Genomic DNA, 18,667 nt, shown 5'->3' on the forward strand with positions numbered 1-18,667 from the left:
ATCGCAAATGCAAATTAGTCTGGAACCTCTTAGTTCCTTTTCAATTTCCAAGGAGCGATATCAACCCAACTTAACAAACCGACAAAAGTGCCTTTGGACGCAATTTAATAGACCCAATCAGAGCAAGGAAACGTGGCGTAGCTCTAAATTGTGATGGTGTCGCATCAGTAAGTCTGTGAACGAGAGTTGCTGTTTTTGCCATCAGAATTTGAAGATAAAAGGTTTTTACTTTGCCTGGGAACCAGGCGAATCTGCGCACTCATGTTTTATTTACTCTGTCAGATGCTTGGCAATTTGGTCTGGTGAATTGGTCACACGAGCCGTGGTGTGTCTAGGTCTCTCTAGTGTGGAAACATTTTACAATAAAAAAAAAAAAGTTTCTCTTTGTTTGGGCCTAACAATGTTTTTTTCATTTATTTATTTGATTGGGACAGTGCATGTTAATAAACAAACATGGAATACATGCATGTAAATATGCCGGATTGTAGCCAAGGGCTAATTTCCATCCGTAGTCCCACGGGCTAAGATCACACAGGTCACAAAACATTGCATAATAAAATTTACATCTACAGTAAGTACATTGTTTATCAATAAATTAACAAAAGCCCTATATACAGTATTCACGTAAGACTAAAAAATTCATTCAACTTCAAATATCCATATACACATTACAAAATAAAAAAAATTCAGAAAAAGATACAACATACCCACTAATGTGTGCAACTTTGGTTTGCCCATAGCCATTTTTTCAACTGAGCTTTAAACGAGCTATATGTAGGGCATTCTCTCAATGTTAGAGGAAGACTATTCCACAGGTTCCCACCTCGGACAGACAAAACCGTCTGACCGAAGGTGGTACGCCTGTGGGGTATTATCAAGTCTCCTCTAGTAGAGGCTCGAGAGGTTTTCTTAAAAAATTTGATTGAATATGCGGGATATTTATGCAATTTTATGCGATGAAATTGCGGGAACTTGCAACAAATACTGGAACTTGCAAAAAATGAGTAGACAGATATTAAGTGTGTGTGTGTGTGTGTGTGTGTGTGTGTGTGTGTGTGTGTGTGTGTGTGTGTGTGTGTGTGTGTGTCTGTCTGTCTGTCTGTCTGTCTGTCTGTCTGTCTGTATGAGAGAGAGAGAGAGAGAGAGAGGTTGTAATAATAAATCTATGTAGATATTAAGATAGGTTTCTTATTGGATACCAACTTAAGAGACTCAAAGTACATGTCAAATTCAACCTCCAACACCCTGCTTTTCGATGATGTTCACATCGCGTAATTACGTCACTTCATAACGTTCCCATGGCAACAGGGCTGAAGTAAACGCAACATTTTTTCAACTTTCTGCTAAGATATATGTGACTTTTTTGCAACGAAAATTAAATGACATGAAATCATGGAAGCACCGCATATTTTGCGCGGAAATCAGTAATTTATGCGGCGAAAGTGCAGCATATTTGAAAAAATACGGCCCCCGCATGAATATGCGGACTTTGGCTGATTATGCATTGAATTATGCGATCGCATAATCGCGTTTTTCTGGAGGGACTGTTTAATGCCTTTTTATAGAGACTTTCCATGGTTGCAAGTGTTTTGGGGCAAGCAAGAGACCAGGTAGTCAAACAATAGTCAAAATGAGAAATAATCATTGAATAAAAATATGTTTTAGCAACATCCATGGTTAAATTATTTCGAAAATGTCGGAAAATTTTGAAGATTAAATTTGACTACCTGTGCTACTTTTTTACATGACTTTTGAAACAAAGTGTCGGATCAAGGACTACCCCTAGGTATTTAAATTCTGAGACCACGTCAAGTTCCACTCCATTCATAAAGACATTGGATCTGGTTACTTCGACCTGGCGTTCTGAGAAGTACATGCACACAGTTTTTCTGGTGTTCAACATGAGGCATGAATCCTTGAGCCAGTCCTGCACATAGAATAGGGCATCTGTGAGATCAGCAGCTGCTTGTTGGACGGTTTTTGCTTGTGTGTAAATCACTGCATCATCCGCATACATCTGCAAGAAGACGTTTGGACATGAATTTGGTAGATTATTGATAAAAAGTGAGAACAGAATTGGCCCTAGGATAGATCCCTGTGGGACACCAACTCCAGAATCTAAACAGGGAGATTTGACACCATCTACTACCACGTACTGTTTCCTGTGGGACAGATAGGATTTAAACCATAAGTGCTTGATCAGAGATGTTAAACTGAGTCAACCTGGATATTAAAATCTGATGGTTTACAGAGTCAAAGGCTTTCTTCAAATCTAAGAAGACAGCCCCGACACAAGGACTCTTGTCAAGCAAACCTTTTATGTTTTCTGTCAAAACGCACAGGGCACTATCAGTGGAGTGATGGGTCCGAAAACCAAATTGTAATGGATGTAGTGAAGGTTGGACATTTTCCAGATGGCCCGTCAACAGTCTGACTACCCACTTCTCCGCTATTCTTGATATAACGGGAAGTATGCTGATAGGTCTATAATTGGACATTTCAGTTGTAGCACTTGATTTAAATATTGGTGTCACTGCAGCCACTTTCCAATCTGCAGGGACTATAGAATGGTTAAAAGACATATCAAGAAGATGGGTAATTGGACGTACAAGAGGGTCCTTGTACTCTTTCAAGAAATGTGTATTAAGATCAAATGCATCAAGGGCTTTTGAATTTTTCATACCAGTAATAATTTTTGTTACTTCATAGTCTGAAATTTCAGTGATTTCGAATACAGGCTGATGTAGATCAGTAACATTATCAGAACACAGAGATGACGCAAAATGCTGCGTAATCTCTTTCACAGAATTTATAAAGAAACTGTTGAGATTAGTGGCTATGGAAAGTGGATCTTTAATAATCAAGTCATTAATTTGCAGCTCCATTTCCTTATTGTTTTTGTTTTATTGTCGGCCAAGCAGTTTATTAGGTTTTGCCATACTAATTTTCCATTGCCGTTTGCGTTCTCTATTACTTTAATGAAAAAGTTAGCCTTGGCCCGTCTCAGACTCTGTGTTACCTTGTTTCGCATATGAGTAAACTTCTGACGGTCTGTTGTTAGACCTGATTTCAAAAATTGCTTTAATGGCAGGTCTCTAGCTGACATCAGATTTTTACATTCTTTATTCAGCCATGGCAAGTGGCACCTATTTTTACATTTATATCTCCCTCTACTCGAATGGATTGAGATAACATCCTTCACAGATTTAATAAATCTACTGCTACAAAATTCAGGATTGTCACCAGACAGGATTGTATCCCAGTCCAGTGATGACAGGGCTGTTGTCACATTTTGTCATTGGTTGTTAGGTATGAACTCATAAGGAGACCTGTTATTTGTGGAGTTAGAAAAAATGTTATTAACCCTCAATTTGGACATCATCTACAGTAAACCATTTCTTATTCCAAAAACTGACCTTTTTTTTAATCTGTTGCAGCATGAATAGGAAAAACTGTTTTGAGAACTTCACCTAAACAGAAGTGGTGGGGTACTAATGTGTAAACATTTTCAACTTTCAACTACTTGGAAGCACTTGTATATCCTCAAAGGTCATTTTAGGACAGACAGGTGTGTTAAAGTAAGGCATCATCTTCACCAATCAGAACACATTACACCATACCATTGCCATCACTACTACCAATGGGATGCTGGATAAAAGCTGAGCAGAGGGAGGTATCCAATCACAAACCTTGAGTCAAGGTCTTTTGTCTTCATGTGAATTTAACAATTTAGTAAATTTGGGGTAAATACAGAGCTACATTTTATTACACATAATACTGCTTGATGTGCATTATTACTGTAATCATAACGGAAGCTCTGTACACAAGGAATTGGGATAAAGGGATCAGTTAATCCCAAATAGTGTTTTTCTCTGTGAGGCAGCTAAGAACATCAGATAAGCAGATTCTAGTAAATCCGGTTGTTGTTGTTGTTGTTGATGATGATGATGCTGGTGTTGTTGTGACGGATTCCAGCAAAAATCATAACATCAATGCGATCAAATCGCTTTTCAGGGGATCCCTCACCAGTCACTGTATGGAGACCATGTTGTTGTTGCTAGGGTTTTTTGAACAATGTTGACAGTCAGTGCCAGTATTTAAACTGACTGAATTCATTCATTTCTGCTGCTATTTTTTTGATCTCTTGGCTCTACCTTATTTGAGGCAAAATTAAAGCTTTTCTTAAAATGACATTTTTCATTTTGATAGTTTTATTCCAAACTGCATTACAGCTATTAGTATCCAAATACTGCATAACAATTCCTTAAATTATTATATAATTTGTACCTGAAAATATGAACACGCAACCAACTTTAATAACACTTTGAAATTCGTAATTAAGAAATTCTCAACATTTTTTACGTTGTAAAGTGAGAAATAGACAGCGTTGGCTTCAATAATTGTTCAACATAATATCATTCTTGTAGAATTAGAGAGGTTTTAAGCCAAAGTGCCATTTTTGAAAGCTCTTATTTGATAGATTTTCAAACAACAAATCCCATGAAAAGACCATAACCCACAATGTCTTTCAATATTGTCTGATTTCCCTTCCCTGTCTGTGGCACTCATCCCATTTGTTTGCTATTTAAAGGGATAGTTCGGCTTTTTTTGAAGTGGGGTCGTAACATACAGTAGATGACAGTTAGCACGCCGCCCAGTTTGGAGAAGCAGGCAGGCATCCCGACGAGGAAGCTGCTGTAGACAGGGGAAGCAGCAAAACGTAAACCTAAAAAAAAGACCATACCATAATGACAAACAATTAGAATATTGCCAGCCTTAACCCAACCCTACATGCTGAAACAGTACAGGGTTAAGTTCAGCTGAGCAATTTCAAAACAGCTGAATGTTGCAGCTCCTTTATTGAATTGCTTGCCGAACACTTCAGTGGAAGGAAGAAATTAAATGTTAAATTCAAGCCTAATTCAGACTGAGCAAAAGCAAGTGGGCCTTGGTGGTATTAATAAATACAAAAATACACAAAGCTCAAAGCAGCTGAATTAATGTTGATGATGGGAAAAGCAATTCTTCCTCAAATAAAAGCGGGCTTTCATTCATCTCTGTCCTTTGTGTTGTTGTAGTACCATAAACACAACACCCACACACACACACGTACGCACGCACACGCACACGCACACACACACACACACACACGCACACATGCATGCACACACAAAGGCTTTTGTGTGGCACCCTATTGCGTAAATAGTGGAGACAAATGAACAAAAATCACCGCTGATTGTCGACAGGTAAGAGGCTGGGGCTGTGTGTCAGTGGGCCATCTGGGAACAAAGCTCTGGCAGTGTGAGACTACGAACAAAGTGAAAAGCTGTGTGTGTGTGTGTGTGTGTGTGTGTGTGTGTGTGTGTCTGTCTGTATGAGAGAGAGAGAGAGAGAGAGAGAGAGAGAGAGAGAGAGAGGTTGTAATAATAAATCTATGCTCTTTGGAAATAGAGATCCATTTCCACATGGGCGCCTTTAAAGTCCTTGGCAGGAGAATAATATGTAAGTGTGTGTGTGTGTGTGTGTGTGTGTGTGTGTGTGTGTGTGTGTGTGTGTGTGTGTGTGTGTGTGTGTGTGTGTGTGTGTGTGTGTGTGTGTGTGTGTATGTATGTATGTGTTTGTCTACCTGTGTACATGTGTGTGTACCTACTTGAGTCAATTCATTGTGTTTACTCGTGTGTATTTGTACCTGTGTGTGTGCTTTCAGGTTTTTATGTACTTATTTTGTACACAGAGATTGAACAGGAGAATGTGTGTGTGTGTGCGTGTGTGTGTGTGTGTGTGTGTGTGTGTGTGTGTTTTGAAGGAGGTCCAGGCTCCATTTCTCAGCAAATCAGCAGGCCTGAAAATCAATCAACCTGACCTGGAGAGACAGCTTAGGATGACTACATATCTGCCGTGGATGGACCTTTGCCTTTTACCCACACACACACACACACACACAAACTTTATCTTTCAATGACCTCATGCATGAATGAGCACACACATCCACACACAGCCTGCCGTGACAGAGACTGATAATAATATTAACCATAGTGGTGATAGAGAGAGGAACTGAAACTCTGGCTTCAGTCTGAAGACCTTGAGATGCTTCACACTAGTGCAGATGCTAACAGCTGCGGCTTTCCCTGTTTGCTGATGATAACTTCCTATCCCACCATGTTCAGCCCGTTTTGGACCCCGATTGTGACCCAGATGCCTGCAAAATCCTGCACCCAACGGCTCGCTCATTTCATCACCTTGGAATGTGTTTTGCTTTGTGTTAAATGTGTTTTGGTTTGTGTTAAAATATTCCTACAGTCGTTGCTTTTAAGGGGTCGGTAAATGCAAAGATCTGGAAAGTTCCCCACTCCAATATTGATGAATTATTTTGTTTGTGTATTTGCTCACTCACTGTTAGCCTGCCTGCCCCTAGTGGCTGTAAGATGGTAATATCTAAACATCATAGGAACTGGGTGTCCTTGTACGTAGGTGTCTTCAAAGACTTCCTCAATTTTTACTTCAAACTTACTGATACATCCATTCATTTTCTGATACCAGGGTGCAAATTGCAGCGGCAGCAGGCCAAGCATGGTAACCTGGATGCTTGTCTCCCCGGCCACATCCTCCAAATATTCCTGGGGCGTTCCAAAGCTATTCCACCATACGCCAAGGAGTTCTGAGAGTATACTGGCGCTTAACACCGTGTCTACACAGAACGCAATCAGGTACAGTACATCTATGTTTTAGCAGTGCGCAGAGCCCACTGTGCAGTGCACTATAGTTACAAATAGACTTGAAGCGTAAAAATACTCTTTGGATCAGGTTCACATGCATATACCCGTTACATGGCCTGTGTAGACAGCTGGATAGATTAGGAGAGAGAGAGAGAGAGAGAGAGAGAGAGAGAGAGATTGGTGGACACAGTGCAAATTGAGGAGATAAAGATTGAGCACATAGCAATCACTTCTCCATCTTTCTGTCTAGATAATTAATATAAATCTGCTCATTTACCAGAAACCAATCAATCTAGATTCACACACACACACACACACAAAAAACGCACAGTGTCACAAGCACACTTAGCACTTCTTCTTGATGGCCTGATTGTCTGCTTATATGGCTCTGCAGAAATCTCTAATGAATGAGAATGAAGCAGCGAAGGAGGGATATAGAAGAAAAATATTCTGATTAGAGACAAATGAGCGATTGAAGATTGAAGATTGATGGAACTATATCAGCCTCCGTGCGCTTCATTTATCACTAATGCTGGGTGAAAATGCAGGATTGTGCCACAGCAGCTGGGATTTTTGCAAAATCTTTTATCCATCAATCGTTGTTAGAGAGAGGGTCACTTCCAGTTTTAGAGTTTAGGGCATCAAAGCACTGCTGAGATATTACACATCTAGCACATATACAGCTGAACATGGACCATGTCATTCAGTGTTTCCACGTAAAAATACTACCTTACATTTAAAAAATCATTTTCACCCTGTGTGTGTGTGTGTGTGTGTGTTTGTGATATCATGGTGAAATGTGGTCCTGGAGATACCTACTGTAGTAGGAACTACCACAGCCACCATTGCCAGGTGTTTATATGTCTGTAACCAGATTTTGTCACCGCAATAGCGTTGCAACTGTGGAGGATGCAGTCACAAAATGTTACAGGCGTGTAGTTGAGATCAAAATGAAGGTCGAGTTCGAAGATGAGTGTGGTCTGAGCAAGGGCGCCGAAAGAACGGTGGTAGGAAGTCATTTTGCAACCAAAACGAAAGTAATAATTCCTAACTGGATAGGAAAACGGTGTCTGCACACAGCTGCGTAAAGTAAGCTGAGTCAAAGTTGAACCATTGTTTCTATCCTCATTTAACTCCTTTTTAGCGATGTTGGAGCGTTCCCAGGATGCCAGCACTTGACATGGTAAGTACAATGTTGTCATTACAGTAACTGTAGGAAAAACGGCCAATACTACAAACAAAAGACACCCAAGTTGCTATATACCAGAACTCAGAAGATCTGGTATATAGCAGAACAGAACAGAAGATCTTTTATATGTAAGCTCTTTTATAATACTGTAGCTTGTCAAGTTGGAGCTTACTGTACTATATGTACTTCAGTGTTGGGTAGCTGCATCGTACTTTATGAGAAGATCATGTATGTAAACCTACATTTAGAAAAGGTACTATAAATGTAGTAGGGCTGTCAATTATTATCATAATTTTCATTTCACACCACAGATGGAAAAAGGCTGTTTGCTGACTGTAAAAATGCATCCAATGTAAGCTTGTCAATCAAATGAGGCAACAAAAATGAACGGAACCACATCAGTTTTATAGTTTTAGTCAAGGCTGTGTTGTGGTGGAATGAATTCAAAAACAGTGTAGCGTTTGTATTATTTGTTTATATTTTATATATATATATCTTTTTTTAAATGAAAGCCTTATATATACACAGTAGTTGAGTAAAAAGTACAAATACTCCCCCCTCCAATGTACTCGCACATAAAATTGAAATACTCTAGGAAAGCACCACACAATTCTGGTTAAATACAGTACAAATGTCCTTGGTAACTTTCCATCACTGTTCCTCACTCAGTGAATACCATCTCCAAAGTCATTCATCTCGGTTCAACACAAATATAAAAAGAAAGACGTCCTTGTAACGTGTTTCACACTTTATTCATAGAAAAGCACTGAGATTCCAACACAAATCAATATAAAATGGTAGTAGCGTTACATAAATAGTAATAAATTCTCGCTTTATAGACAGTAGCTCAAGAAGTTGCACAAAAAAAAAATTAGAAAAACCAAAAAAACAAGTGTCGATGATAAGCTATCATACTTCTGTGGCAACAAATACTGGAAATACCTTTTCATAATCAGTAGCACAAAGAGGCAACAAACACTTTCAAATGTTCCCTTAAAGTCAGAAAGAATCCAAAACAAAACAAACTGGGAAACAGTAGGTGAGCTAAATCTCTACCAGCAAATAGTACTCTCCTAAGAAAGAAAGAAAGAAAGAAAGATAGAAAGAAATAAAGAAAGAAAAAGAAAGGGAAACAATAAGAACTGGTTGATACAGTTAACAGACAGAAAAACAGATCAAGTTAGAGGGAGGAACCTCGTTGTTGTAATGCTGTCAGTAAATGCATCACATAAAAAGGCAGCTACCTGGAGCTTCCAAGTTAAGAAAGTGGTAAAACGATATCCCTCTTTCATCTTTGATTTAGGAAAACAGCATCATCATGCTAATGTGGGAGCCAAAAAATAAAAATATAAGATATTTTTATCCTCATTATGTAGAACCTTTGCAGCAAAAAAAAAAACACTAGTTGTTTTTGTCAAACGTTGACTTTGAGCAGATACAAAGCTGCTGCAGTGCACTGCTGCCTCGAGTGCTTTAAGGTAGGACAACAGAGGGGAAGTGGCTGCACTGAAAGCTGGTCACTGACCCATGGATGCACTGCTCCTACCTGTGTGAGAGAGGGGGTGAGTCGGTGAACAACTGAAGATTAGATAAAGAAAGTATGGTAATGAGATAGAAGAGGGAGAACTCTGAAGGGAGTCAGGAAAGCCTCCTTTTGTTCACACGGTTGCCGTTTCCGACTCTGCCACACGACACCTCTGAGAAGACACTGAAGGCTTGAGTCCTGATTAAATAAAACCAACAAAGAAGTAAAGCAAAAAATAAACTTTGTACATTGATCGGTCACAAAGGCATTTTCCCCCCATTTTCATTTTTTGTAGTTTTTTCTTCTCTCCTCTAAATGTTGCAGCGTATGCAGGCTGGCTACTGCGCATTGTCCAAATACAAGCATGCTGGGTCTTGTCTTTGTCCGTCCCCCCGTCTCATTAATAGTGGTTCAGTCCACTGAGTCTCTTCTTTCACACCTTTTTTTTTTTGGGGGGGGGCATCTTAAAGAGGTGACAAGACCATCTAAGTGGTTCTGCATAGACAGGTTTAGTACGTATCTGTTTACAAATGAACGCCTTCCTCATTTTCCTCAACTCTGAATAGCATGCTTCCTTTTGGAAAACAGACTTTTTTTTGTCTTTGTAAATCAAAAAAATACAAATAATAATAGTTATTATAGCAAAAACAAAACGGAAAGAAATGTACACAGGAGCACCTGAGAAATGCCTTGAAGTCTTTGCCCTTACAAAAAACGCTGTCAAATTCCCCGTCCAAAACAATTCAAGTACACCCCCGGCAAAAAAAACTAAACAACATAAAAATAAGGTAAAAACAAACACATAAACATACTTATCATAAATAATTATAACTTTACAATTTTCTGAATTGACACTTTCATATTTACAATATCTTAAATGCTTAATGCTACTACTTTTTGTTTTGTTTTCTTTAAGTGATGTCCCTGAGAACTGAGTTTAGCCTCTCTTTTCTTTCTTTTGCTCAGTTTTCCTCGTTTCATTCTTCTATCTGCGTTTCTTCAGATCGAAAAGGCCCAGAGTTGTGACTGACTACCCGGGTAGTGGGTGAAGGTAGCTCTCATGGAATGTAAAAGCAGACAAGAAAATGTTCCACCGTTCAAAAACCCTTTTTCTTTTATTATCCTGCCGTCGACAGGCCAACTCGCTCGTTGCGTTCTGTTTGCGTGTCTGCGATTTTCTACACAAGTCATACGGTTACTAAACAATCAATAAATAAATGCTGAAGCAGGCAGGAACGTACTGAAGAGGTATTTGTGTGAAGTGCTTGTACGATGACGTTTAGTCCGACCGGTAAATATTCAAGCTCTTGCTGTACTGTTTACTGCCATTAACAACAACACTTAGCCACTGGGAAGGAAAAGGAAGCGTGATCATCCCTCATACAGAACAAATACCTTCCTGTGCCGAGGCATGTGGTCTCAAATATGCAAGCTTAAGTCACCAAGTCATAAAACGTACAGTATTTGTTGTATTTGCACTCTGTATCTATAACCCTTTTGAGAAAGACAATGCCGCTCGTCTTCACAGTCCAGAATGATCACAACCAGTAACATTCACAGGTACGTGGCTTTAGTAACTATAGACCCATTTCCATCACAAGAGACCAGGGAACTGGAGGTATCTAAAAATTCAGGATCAACTAAGCATGTTCTGTGCTTTAGCCATAATGGGGACTAGTGTGATTACTGCAATTACTGTATTTACATATTTTTTTTTTTTAACATTTTAGATTTTAGCCTTTTTCTTTTTTGTTTTAGTTTATCCAAACAATACTCAAACCACAGTACAAAGTTGCTATGGCTAACGTGTTAGCAAACAGTTCACACATATAGCAGAGATGGAGCAACATTAGCATTATTTTGCTGTTGTGGTTCTGGCCGCCTAACAAATGTAAGTCTACTATTTTAGCTCTATTTTGGTCTCCACTGACTTTGTAGCAGCTAAATGCTACACTATGTCCACCAGCTAGCTGCTTACTTTGTCTACCGTTTGGTTCGAGGCAGCCGGTGTTAGCTTCTTTGCTCTGTTTGTAGGCTGGGCAAATCTAAACAATTAGCTAAACGACGCTAAAAAGCTTCGTAGCGTTGAGGGGAACAGCGGAGTTGGGTGATAAGTCTCTGTGGGGTTGTTACTTTAAACAACCTTCTCACATTACACAGTATGAATTGATCTTTTGTTAACATAACAATTTTAATTAGTGCAGAGTGGTAAAAGCCTAGTTCTACTATAAATTCATTAAAAATATATCTTGGTAGGCTTTTCAATTCTAGCTATACAAGGCAGAGCTTCTACCTTGTTAGCAGTCCAATATTATTTAATTGTTTAGCACACATTACCTCTTGTTGCTACATTAATATAAATTCTGTCTGTTTTACTTAAATAGTGCTTGTTTGATCAACCAGCAATGGTAGGTACTGCACAGGCCACCCCAAAAACTCATAGCAATTGGTAAAAAAGTACTACGTGGGTTGCCGGGGCTTTAGGGGTAGGAACTACGACCAAAAGAACCAACATTCCAACCAGATTTCTGATCTTATAATGGGGTAATGCTCTTGGTTCATGAAAAAGTTCCAGGAAATAAACTCTTACCAGAGTTACGGCAAAAGTTATTGAGATGGAAAAGGGACTTAAGCTACAGGCAGAGTTAACAACTAACAATCACTGAAATCAACAAGGTCCCATTATGTTCTCAAGCTTCCAAACAGAATAAAAGGTGGTGAAATAAACATCGCTAGGTGATAAAAATAAAAAAATAAAGCACAGACTTATATTGCTTATTGACTAAATCTTGATCTAGCGAGTGAAAGGTGACCATTGGAGTCCTATAGATTTTAGAAGGTTTTGGCCATAAATAGCTGTACAGCAGTGCAGTGGTAGCTAGCTCTAAAGATGGGAATACTGTGACCCCATCATTCATCACAGTTGTGTATTGTCACTGTTAATAAGCTTATAGGAGGACATACAAGGTAAACTGTATATATATGTGCATGTGGAGCCTCAACTACTCTACCTTAGCTAGAACAGCCTGAATAATGTTACTCTCAGGCTTCTGGATTTGAAAACGTGCACTCTGTGAAGCAACATGGTTCTTCCTCTTAAGATATTCTTAAGGAAAAGTACTGACCAGCAGGTGAAGAGAGTAGGAGCAAGTTTAGAGTGGCTTTTAGTCAGGTTTATAAAGCTGTTGGTACTGATGTCTTCTACAGAGAGACCGCATGTGTTGTTCTGTATTCTACCCCCTCTACTATAACATGTCCTGAATGAAACAAGGGGGCCATTTCGGATAGAGAAGTTAAAGCTGACAAATAATACAGTCGAGGTATGACAGTAACACTATGTGTTTTTGACCACAGTGGGTTTTTTTTTTCTCTTTTGGAACTACATTTTCCTTCCACTTTGAAAACCACTTCCTCTTCTTCTTCTAAACCCCAGCTGAAAGCGTCTCCTGGCTCAAAGTACCCCATCCAACAAAATCTTTTGGTTTTCAAATCGTCATGTGCCACTGAAAAACCGAAAAAGAAATCAAAATCTTTGAATTTTTCATACTAGATTTAACATTAGTTGGAGGGAGAGAAAAAAAAAAAAGCTTTGTTTCTGTTGTTGTTTCTTTACCATTTCGAGCAGTTTCCCTCTTTCGCTATCTCAATGAAGTAGAGCAATGTACTGCGAACACTTCCTGGTTCACATTCAAGAAACAAAACAACAAAACAGGACAAAAACTTAAGACTTAGTTAACAAATGGCTCAACATAAGAAGTTAAAATACAAGGAATCCAACAAAAAAAAAAAACTTAAATAGAAACAAATAAGTGTAACTACTTCCCAAGAAGAGGGTCCCTGTGAGGAAGGGCTAAGGTCAGCCGAATCTCTCCCTGACCAACATCATCAGTTTCTTCTTGCCCTTGTAGATCTGTTTCAGGTTGTCTATGAACTGGGCGAACTGAATGTGGCCGTCCTGTGCCAGCAGGAAAGTCTCCCGTGCTTTGCTCAGGAACTCTATGAACTCTCCGTAGTGCCGCGGACTGATGTGCGTCAGTCGAGAGTGCGTGGTGTTGATGTACGCCGAGATCGTGGCGTCCAGGAGCTGCCGCAACGGCGCTTTGTCCGTCGACATCAGCTTCCCAGAGTTCCTTCTCCCGGGAATGCCGGCGAGACCCGGCGCCGTCATGGTGCACCGCCGCAGGATGTCAGACAGCACCGTGGCGCAGTGCACACTCTTCACCACCAGCGGGATAATGGCTGCGAGCTCATTTTTACCCAGGGAGTGGCTGAGCGCGCAGGCCCAGAGCACGTCATTAATGGCTGGGTGTGTGTCCTGGTTGTAAGCCAGGTTAAGGTGGGTCATGGCGAGGGAGGCCAACTTGAAGGACCGCAGCGGGTATCCTCGGTGTTCCATGTACCTCGCGATGGTGAACAGCTGGGAGTAGGTCATACCCGTGGACGCTGCGTCGATGACAATCTGGTAGGCTGTCTCGAAGGCGATGTGGTCCTTCTCGCAGAGCGTCAGAGCTGACAGAGCGCAGTTCTGGGGATCCTTCATGGCGCACTGCAGGGCCAGGGTCCTGGCACAGCTGGCCAGCTCCTCGCGCTGGGGGTAGTCGAGGCTGAGGCGCAGGATGGTGTTATGGGACATGACGGTGGCCGCCACGATGCTCGTGGCCTCGGTCGGTGTGAAGAGGGTGTACCAGCTCTGTAAGATGCTCACCAACGCCCGCAGACCTGAGGAGGAGCAGATTTAACATTTGTTGTGGTCAGAATGTAAATCACGCGAGTACTGGTATCATTCTACATTTTTTTTTAAAGCTCTTTTATGATTGTTTATGAAGTTTAGTCCGCTGTTAAAAGAAAGAATCTGACAAGGAAGGAGAGGATAAACGGGAAGATAGGGTGCTTTATTCTGAAATCAGGAACTTTTACTTTGACAGACTTCAATAGCATTTAAAATCCTTTAGAATGATCTCTACAATTATCTGTGGGTAAATGCAGACAAAACTCAAGTTATCTATTATTATCCTTACTAAACAGTATTGGTTCCTTTCCCAGAGTGAGAATTTGACCATTTTTTTATGAAGTTAAGGAAAACTTTCAAACTAAGGCCTTGGGTGTCTCAACTTAAGATCCTCCACGCATTCATTTCATCAGGGTTACACAACTTATACACCAAGTCATCTCTGTACCTTCCACAAGTTGTTCAGAACACTGTTGCTCAGTTGCTTTTTTTTTTTTTACCAGGTCCAGTAATACACCCACCTTGGCTTCTACGCTGCTTCTGTGTCTTAAGCTGTTTCCTTTCAATGTCATTTGGGTTTTTATTTCATCTTACATTTATGTGAGGCAAAGAGGTAATTTGAGGCTCTGCTCTCGAAAGACTCAACATAAATAAATGAGTGCTGTCAAACGATTAAAATATTTAATTGCGATTAATCGCATTAATGTCATAGTTAACTCGCAATTAATTGCACATTTTTATCTATTCTAAATGCTCCTTGATTTTTCTTTTTGTCCCATTATTTTTTCTCATTTTAATGCGCTTATCAACGTGGAAAAGTGGATCGGCTTGCTTTGTGCTTTTGTCGCCTGGCTTTGACGAGGGGGCGGAGAATTCACATCAGCTGTGTGCCTGGTCATCAAGTGGTATTTCAGACTGGACGTGCTGAGATGATCGCTCAGTTCACAACGCCAAAACACACAGATCACTTTGGTCTTGTAAACTTTCCATTCAGAATCTTATTGGCATCCATTCGGCGTCTCGCTCTCGCCATCCACTCAAAACGTAACGCAACGCCTACTACTCTTTGGCCGGCTCGCAAGCCCAAACAAGTGTGTGCGGCGTGCCTGTTGTTTTGTTTCCGGTCTAGCTAGATCCGGTGTGGTGTTGTAGTTTTTCTAACATTACTAGTTGTTGCAACAACATGTGAAAAAAACTACAAAGTTTGCTAGGCCAAAATTAACGTTAATCTCGCGATAAAATTGACACCGTTAAAATGGGTTTGCGTTAACCAACAGACTCAAGAACTCCTTTGTCCTTCATGCCATCATACTCTATAACTCCTCACTCGGGGGGAGGAGGAAATAGGGTAAAGAGGACAGAACAGAACACTGTGCAATACATTATTAATAATCTACTCACATATATACCTGGACACTAACTGCTCTTAACTGCTAATTTATGCTAAATGTCATTTATTTATTAACTGTATAATAACACAATACCATACACAATACCATACACAGTCATATATATATATATATATATATATATATATATATATATATATATATATATATATATATATATATATATATATATATATATATATATATATCTTTATTTATCTGTCTTAATTTATTTTTTGTAAAAATATTTAGCTAAAAGTTTATTGTTATTCTTATACTGAATTTTTTTTCTATTTAAAGAGTGTTTTGTAAGATGCTAAAATCTGCTGCTGGAAATCTAATTTCCTTGCGGGAGTCATCCCAAAAGGATCAATAAAGAGAAGTCTAAGTCTAACGCCGTTAATAACGCGTTTAACTGACAGCACTAAAATAAATGTCTCCTCTTACTTAGCTAAAACTGTTTGGACAGCCACAAACTGTAATGGTCAGAACTAGGAATCCTGTTTCACTGGTGCATGTTAAAAGGCATCACATACCGACTTCTGTGGCACAGGTTACCAGCCATCGAACCATCTCTCTCCTTCTCCAGTTCAGTGTCGACAGAGTCATCCTCATCACCTGCAAAAGCACACATGCACAACATGATGTTTTTTTCGGATCCTGCTACTTTATACAATAGGAATAAGAACATCCAGTTTTTCTCTCGGCAGTCAGTCAGTCAGTTTTTGATTCTAACATATCCGTACATTCAGAAAACAAGTGAACGTGATATGTGTGATTTTCGTAATTGGAACAGTTCGCCCCAACACGGCATGTCTCCAGTGATGACAGATGTATCCAAAAATGTGTTCATAATTACACACATGACTAATTGTGACCCTTCCATTTTGAGCATTTTATTAGCAGTTTTGCTGACAGGAATTCAGCCAATACTCTAAATACCAGGAGGAAGAGGCGTGTGAAGCCACAGCGACACTGCTGCCTTGACGATCTCAAGAGTTTTTTTTTCCTTGTGTTTACTGTGGAACCCAAAAGGCTTAATTATGTGGTTTCTGCTCATCAACAACAGCAAGACGCTGTGTGATGTTTTCTCTGTTAATTTGTAGTGAGGCTGTGGAGGCCTGCACAAATTACAAGTTCAAGGAAACGGCTGCATGTTTAGACTGGAGACCATTGCTCGTTTGTTTTTGGTGGTGAAATAATTTATGAAAATTGCTGACTCGCCCTCATACCTCGCCTGCTTTCTTCACACTCACACTCACACTCACGCGCAGTACCTGCAGCCCTAGCTCCAGTGCCACGTTGAGCAGAGTTATATCAGGCGGGTTGTCTGCGGGTGTGGCTATCTTAAAGGCGTCCTGGGCCAACTTGAAGATTAAGGAAGAGGAGTGGATGTTTTTCTGGATGGCCTCCAGCACCGTCCGCAACCTCAACATGTCACCTGCAGGCAAAAGAAAACAAACACGCGCTGTTGTTAGAAACATCTGAAGGGGACATTTCTCTACTGTGACTCCAGCTATGGGTACGAGGATGTGTTAGCGGTACCTTTAGCAGCAGTGAGCATGGTGGAGGCCAGCTCACACTGCTGGGACTCCAGGTGTCCCAGTGTGAACCAGCGCGGGTATCTACTTGGGACTATGGAGATGCCGTGATGAGGGTGGCCCACGTCCCCGGAGCCTGCTGAGGACTCCAGCACCGGCAGCCTGACAGGAACATACAAACAACGCCGAATTTGTTCACCGTGTCTTTAGTTTTGGTCAAAGTTTAAGGCCAGTTCATATTAAATCTAGGATGAATTTTATTATTGAAAAAAGCCCATCCATGCTAGTATTTACTCTAAAACTTTATAGATACTACAGTGAATGTATTCCATTTTAAAGGTGGCATTTTAACATACCATAATTGATATTATACTTACTACTTGTACTACTAATTGTCTTTTCGCACGTACTACACAAAAACAGAGGTGTTTGTCCATATATGGAGTTAAACTGTGGAACACATTGGACTATGAACTGAAGTGCTGCGATACTGTTTGTAAATTTAAGAATTTGTATAAGAAAAAAATACAGGAATGTTACAAGAAAAAAAATGACTAATATGCTTAAAATGATGATAATTACATGTTAAGATAGGTAGTACTGATAATTTTTGGTGTTTGGGGTGAGGATTGGGGTTGATCCACTCTTGAAGCAGCTGTTTTATTTTTTTTATTTTTTTTTGATGTGCACAAATAAGTGACAGGTACCATAAGATTTTTTCTTCTTCCTGTTCCTTTTTTTCATTCATGCATGTTATGAATGAATAAATAAATAAAAATACTAATTAGGACACATTAGTGTAAATACCTAAAACAAATGAACCCATCACCACAAATGATTGACAGCTTCTACAAGCCTGGTCACCAGTTTATTAAGTACACCAAGCTATAACTAATGTCATTCTGTATAAAAAAGACTGTTTTGAAGTATATCAGTGATGATGGACAAAATATTAGAAACAGCTCACAGTGCAATGCGATACAATTCAATAGCAACAAAATGGGGAAACTGACCTCATGGCGCGGAGAGCCAGCTTATATGCCAGGTCTGCGTCATGTGGCAGCAGGGCAGAGAAGAGGTACTTGGCGAAGGTGTGCATGGGAACACTCTCCCTGTGGATGACCTCGCCTAGACCGCTGAATGGCCCAGCTGGACCAAGAGAAAGACAAAATGATGATTTTGTTTATTTTTCTTCTCAACAATGTGAAAGAACATCAAGTACTGGGGCAGAGTACATGAAGATGTCGTTGTTGTTGTTGTTGTTGTACCTTCTAGCAGCTGTATGGCCTGTTTCCGAAGAGTCTGAACCAGGAGGTCATCCAGCTCCAGTTCTTGAAGTTTTGCAACAATCTGCTCCTCATTACGACACACCTTGAACATTTTCACAAAGCAAATTTTACTCTTTAGTGAAGTTTAATTACCTTTTTAAGAGGGGATTTTGAGTTTGATTGTGATCCTACGCCAAAAAATTTGAACATTGACAACTTCTCAGTCCCTCCCCCCTTTCTGCTAAAGCCCAAAACGGTCTCCTAAGCCCCTCCCCCCACAAGGGAGAATGAATGCGTGTGCATGAGCAGTG

General features: G+C 40.0%; 1 protein-coding gene across 2 annotated transcripts in view; it reads right to left on the minus strand.

Moving 5' to 3' along the window:
• Nucleotides 1-8,638: 8,638 nt before the first annotated feature.
• The window catches only part of zswim5 (zinc finger, SWIM-type containing 5), a 71,729-nt gene continuing 61,700 nt past the window's right edge, over nucleotides 8,639-18,667 (minus strand). For both annotated transcript variants that reach the window (XM_039815056.1, XM_039815055.1), the window contains exons 11-16: nucleotides 18,357-18,459; nucleotides 18,102-18,237; nucleotides 17,093-17,250; nucleotides 16,825-16,988; nucleotides 16,084-16,165; nucleotides 8,639-14,149 (exon numbers count right to left, since the gene is read on the minus strand). In XM_039815056.1, the coding sequence (XP_039670990.1) occupies nucleotides 13,287-14,149; nucleotides 16,084-16,165; nucleotides 16,825-16,988; nucleotides 17,093-17,250; nucleotides 18,102-18,237; nucleotides 18,357-18,459 (1,506 nt within the window). In that variant the 3' untranslated portion in view covers nucleotides 8,639-13,286. The remainder of the gene's footprint in view (nucleotides 14,150-16,083; nucleotides 16,166-16,824; nucleotides 16,989-17,092; nucleotides 17,251-18,101; nucleotides 18,238-18,356; nucleotides 18,460-18,667) is intronic.

Source organism: Perca fluviatilis, chromosome 11, assembly GCF_010015445.1.
Source record: "Perca fluviatilis chromosome 11, GENO_Pfluv_1.0, whole genome shotgun sequence".
NCBI classification, from domain to species: domain Eukaryota; kingdom Metazoa; phylum Chordata; class Actinopteri; order Perciformes; family Percidae; genus Perca; species Perca fluviatilis.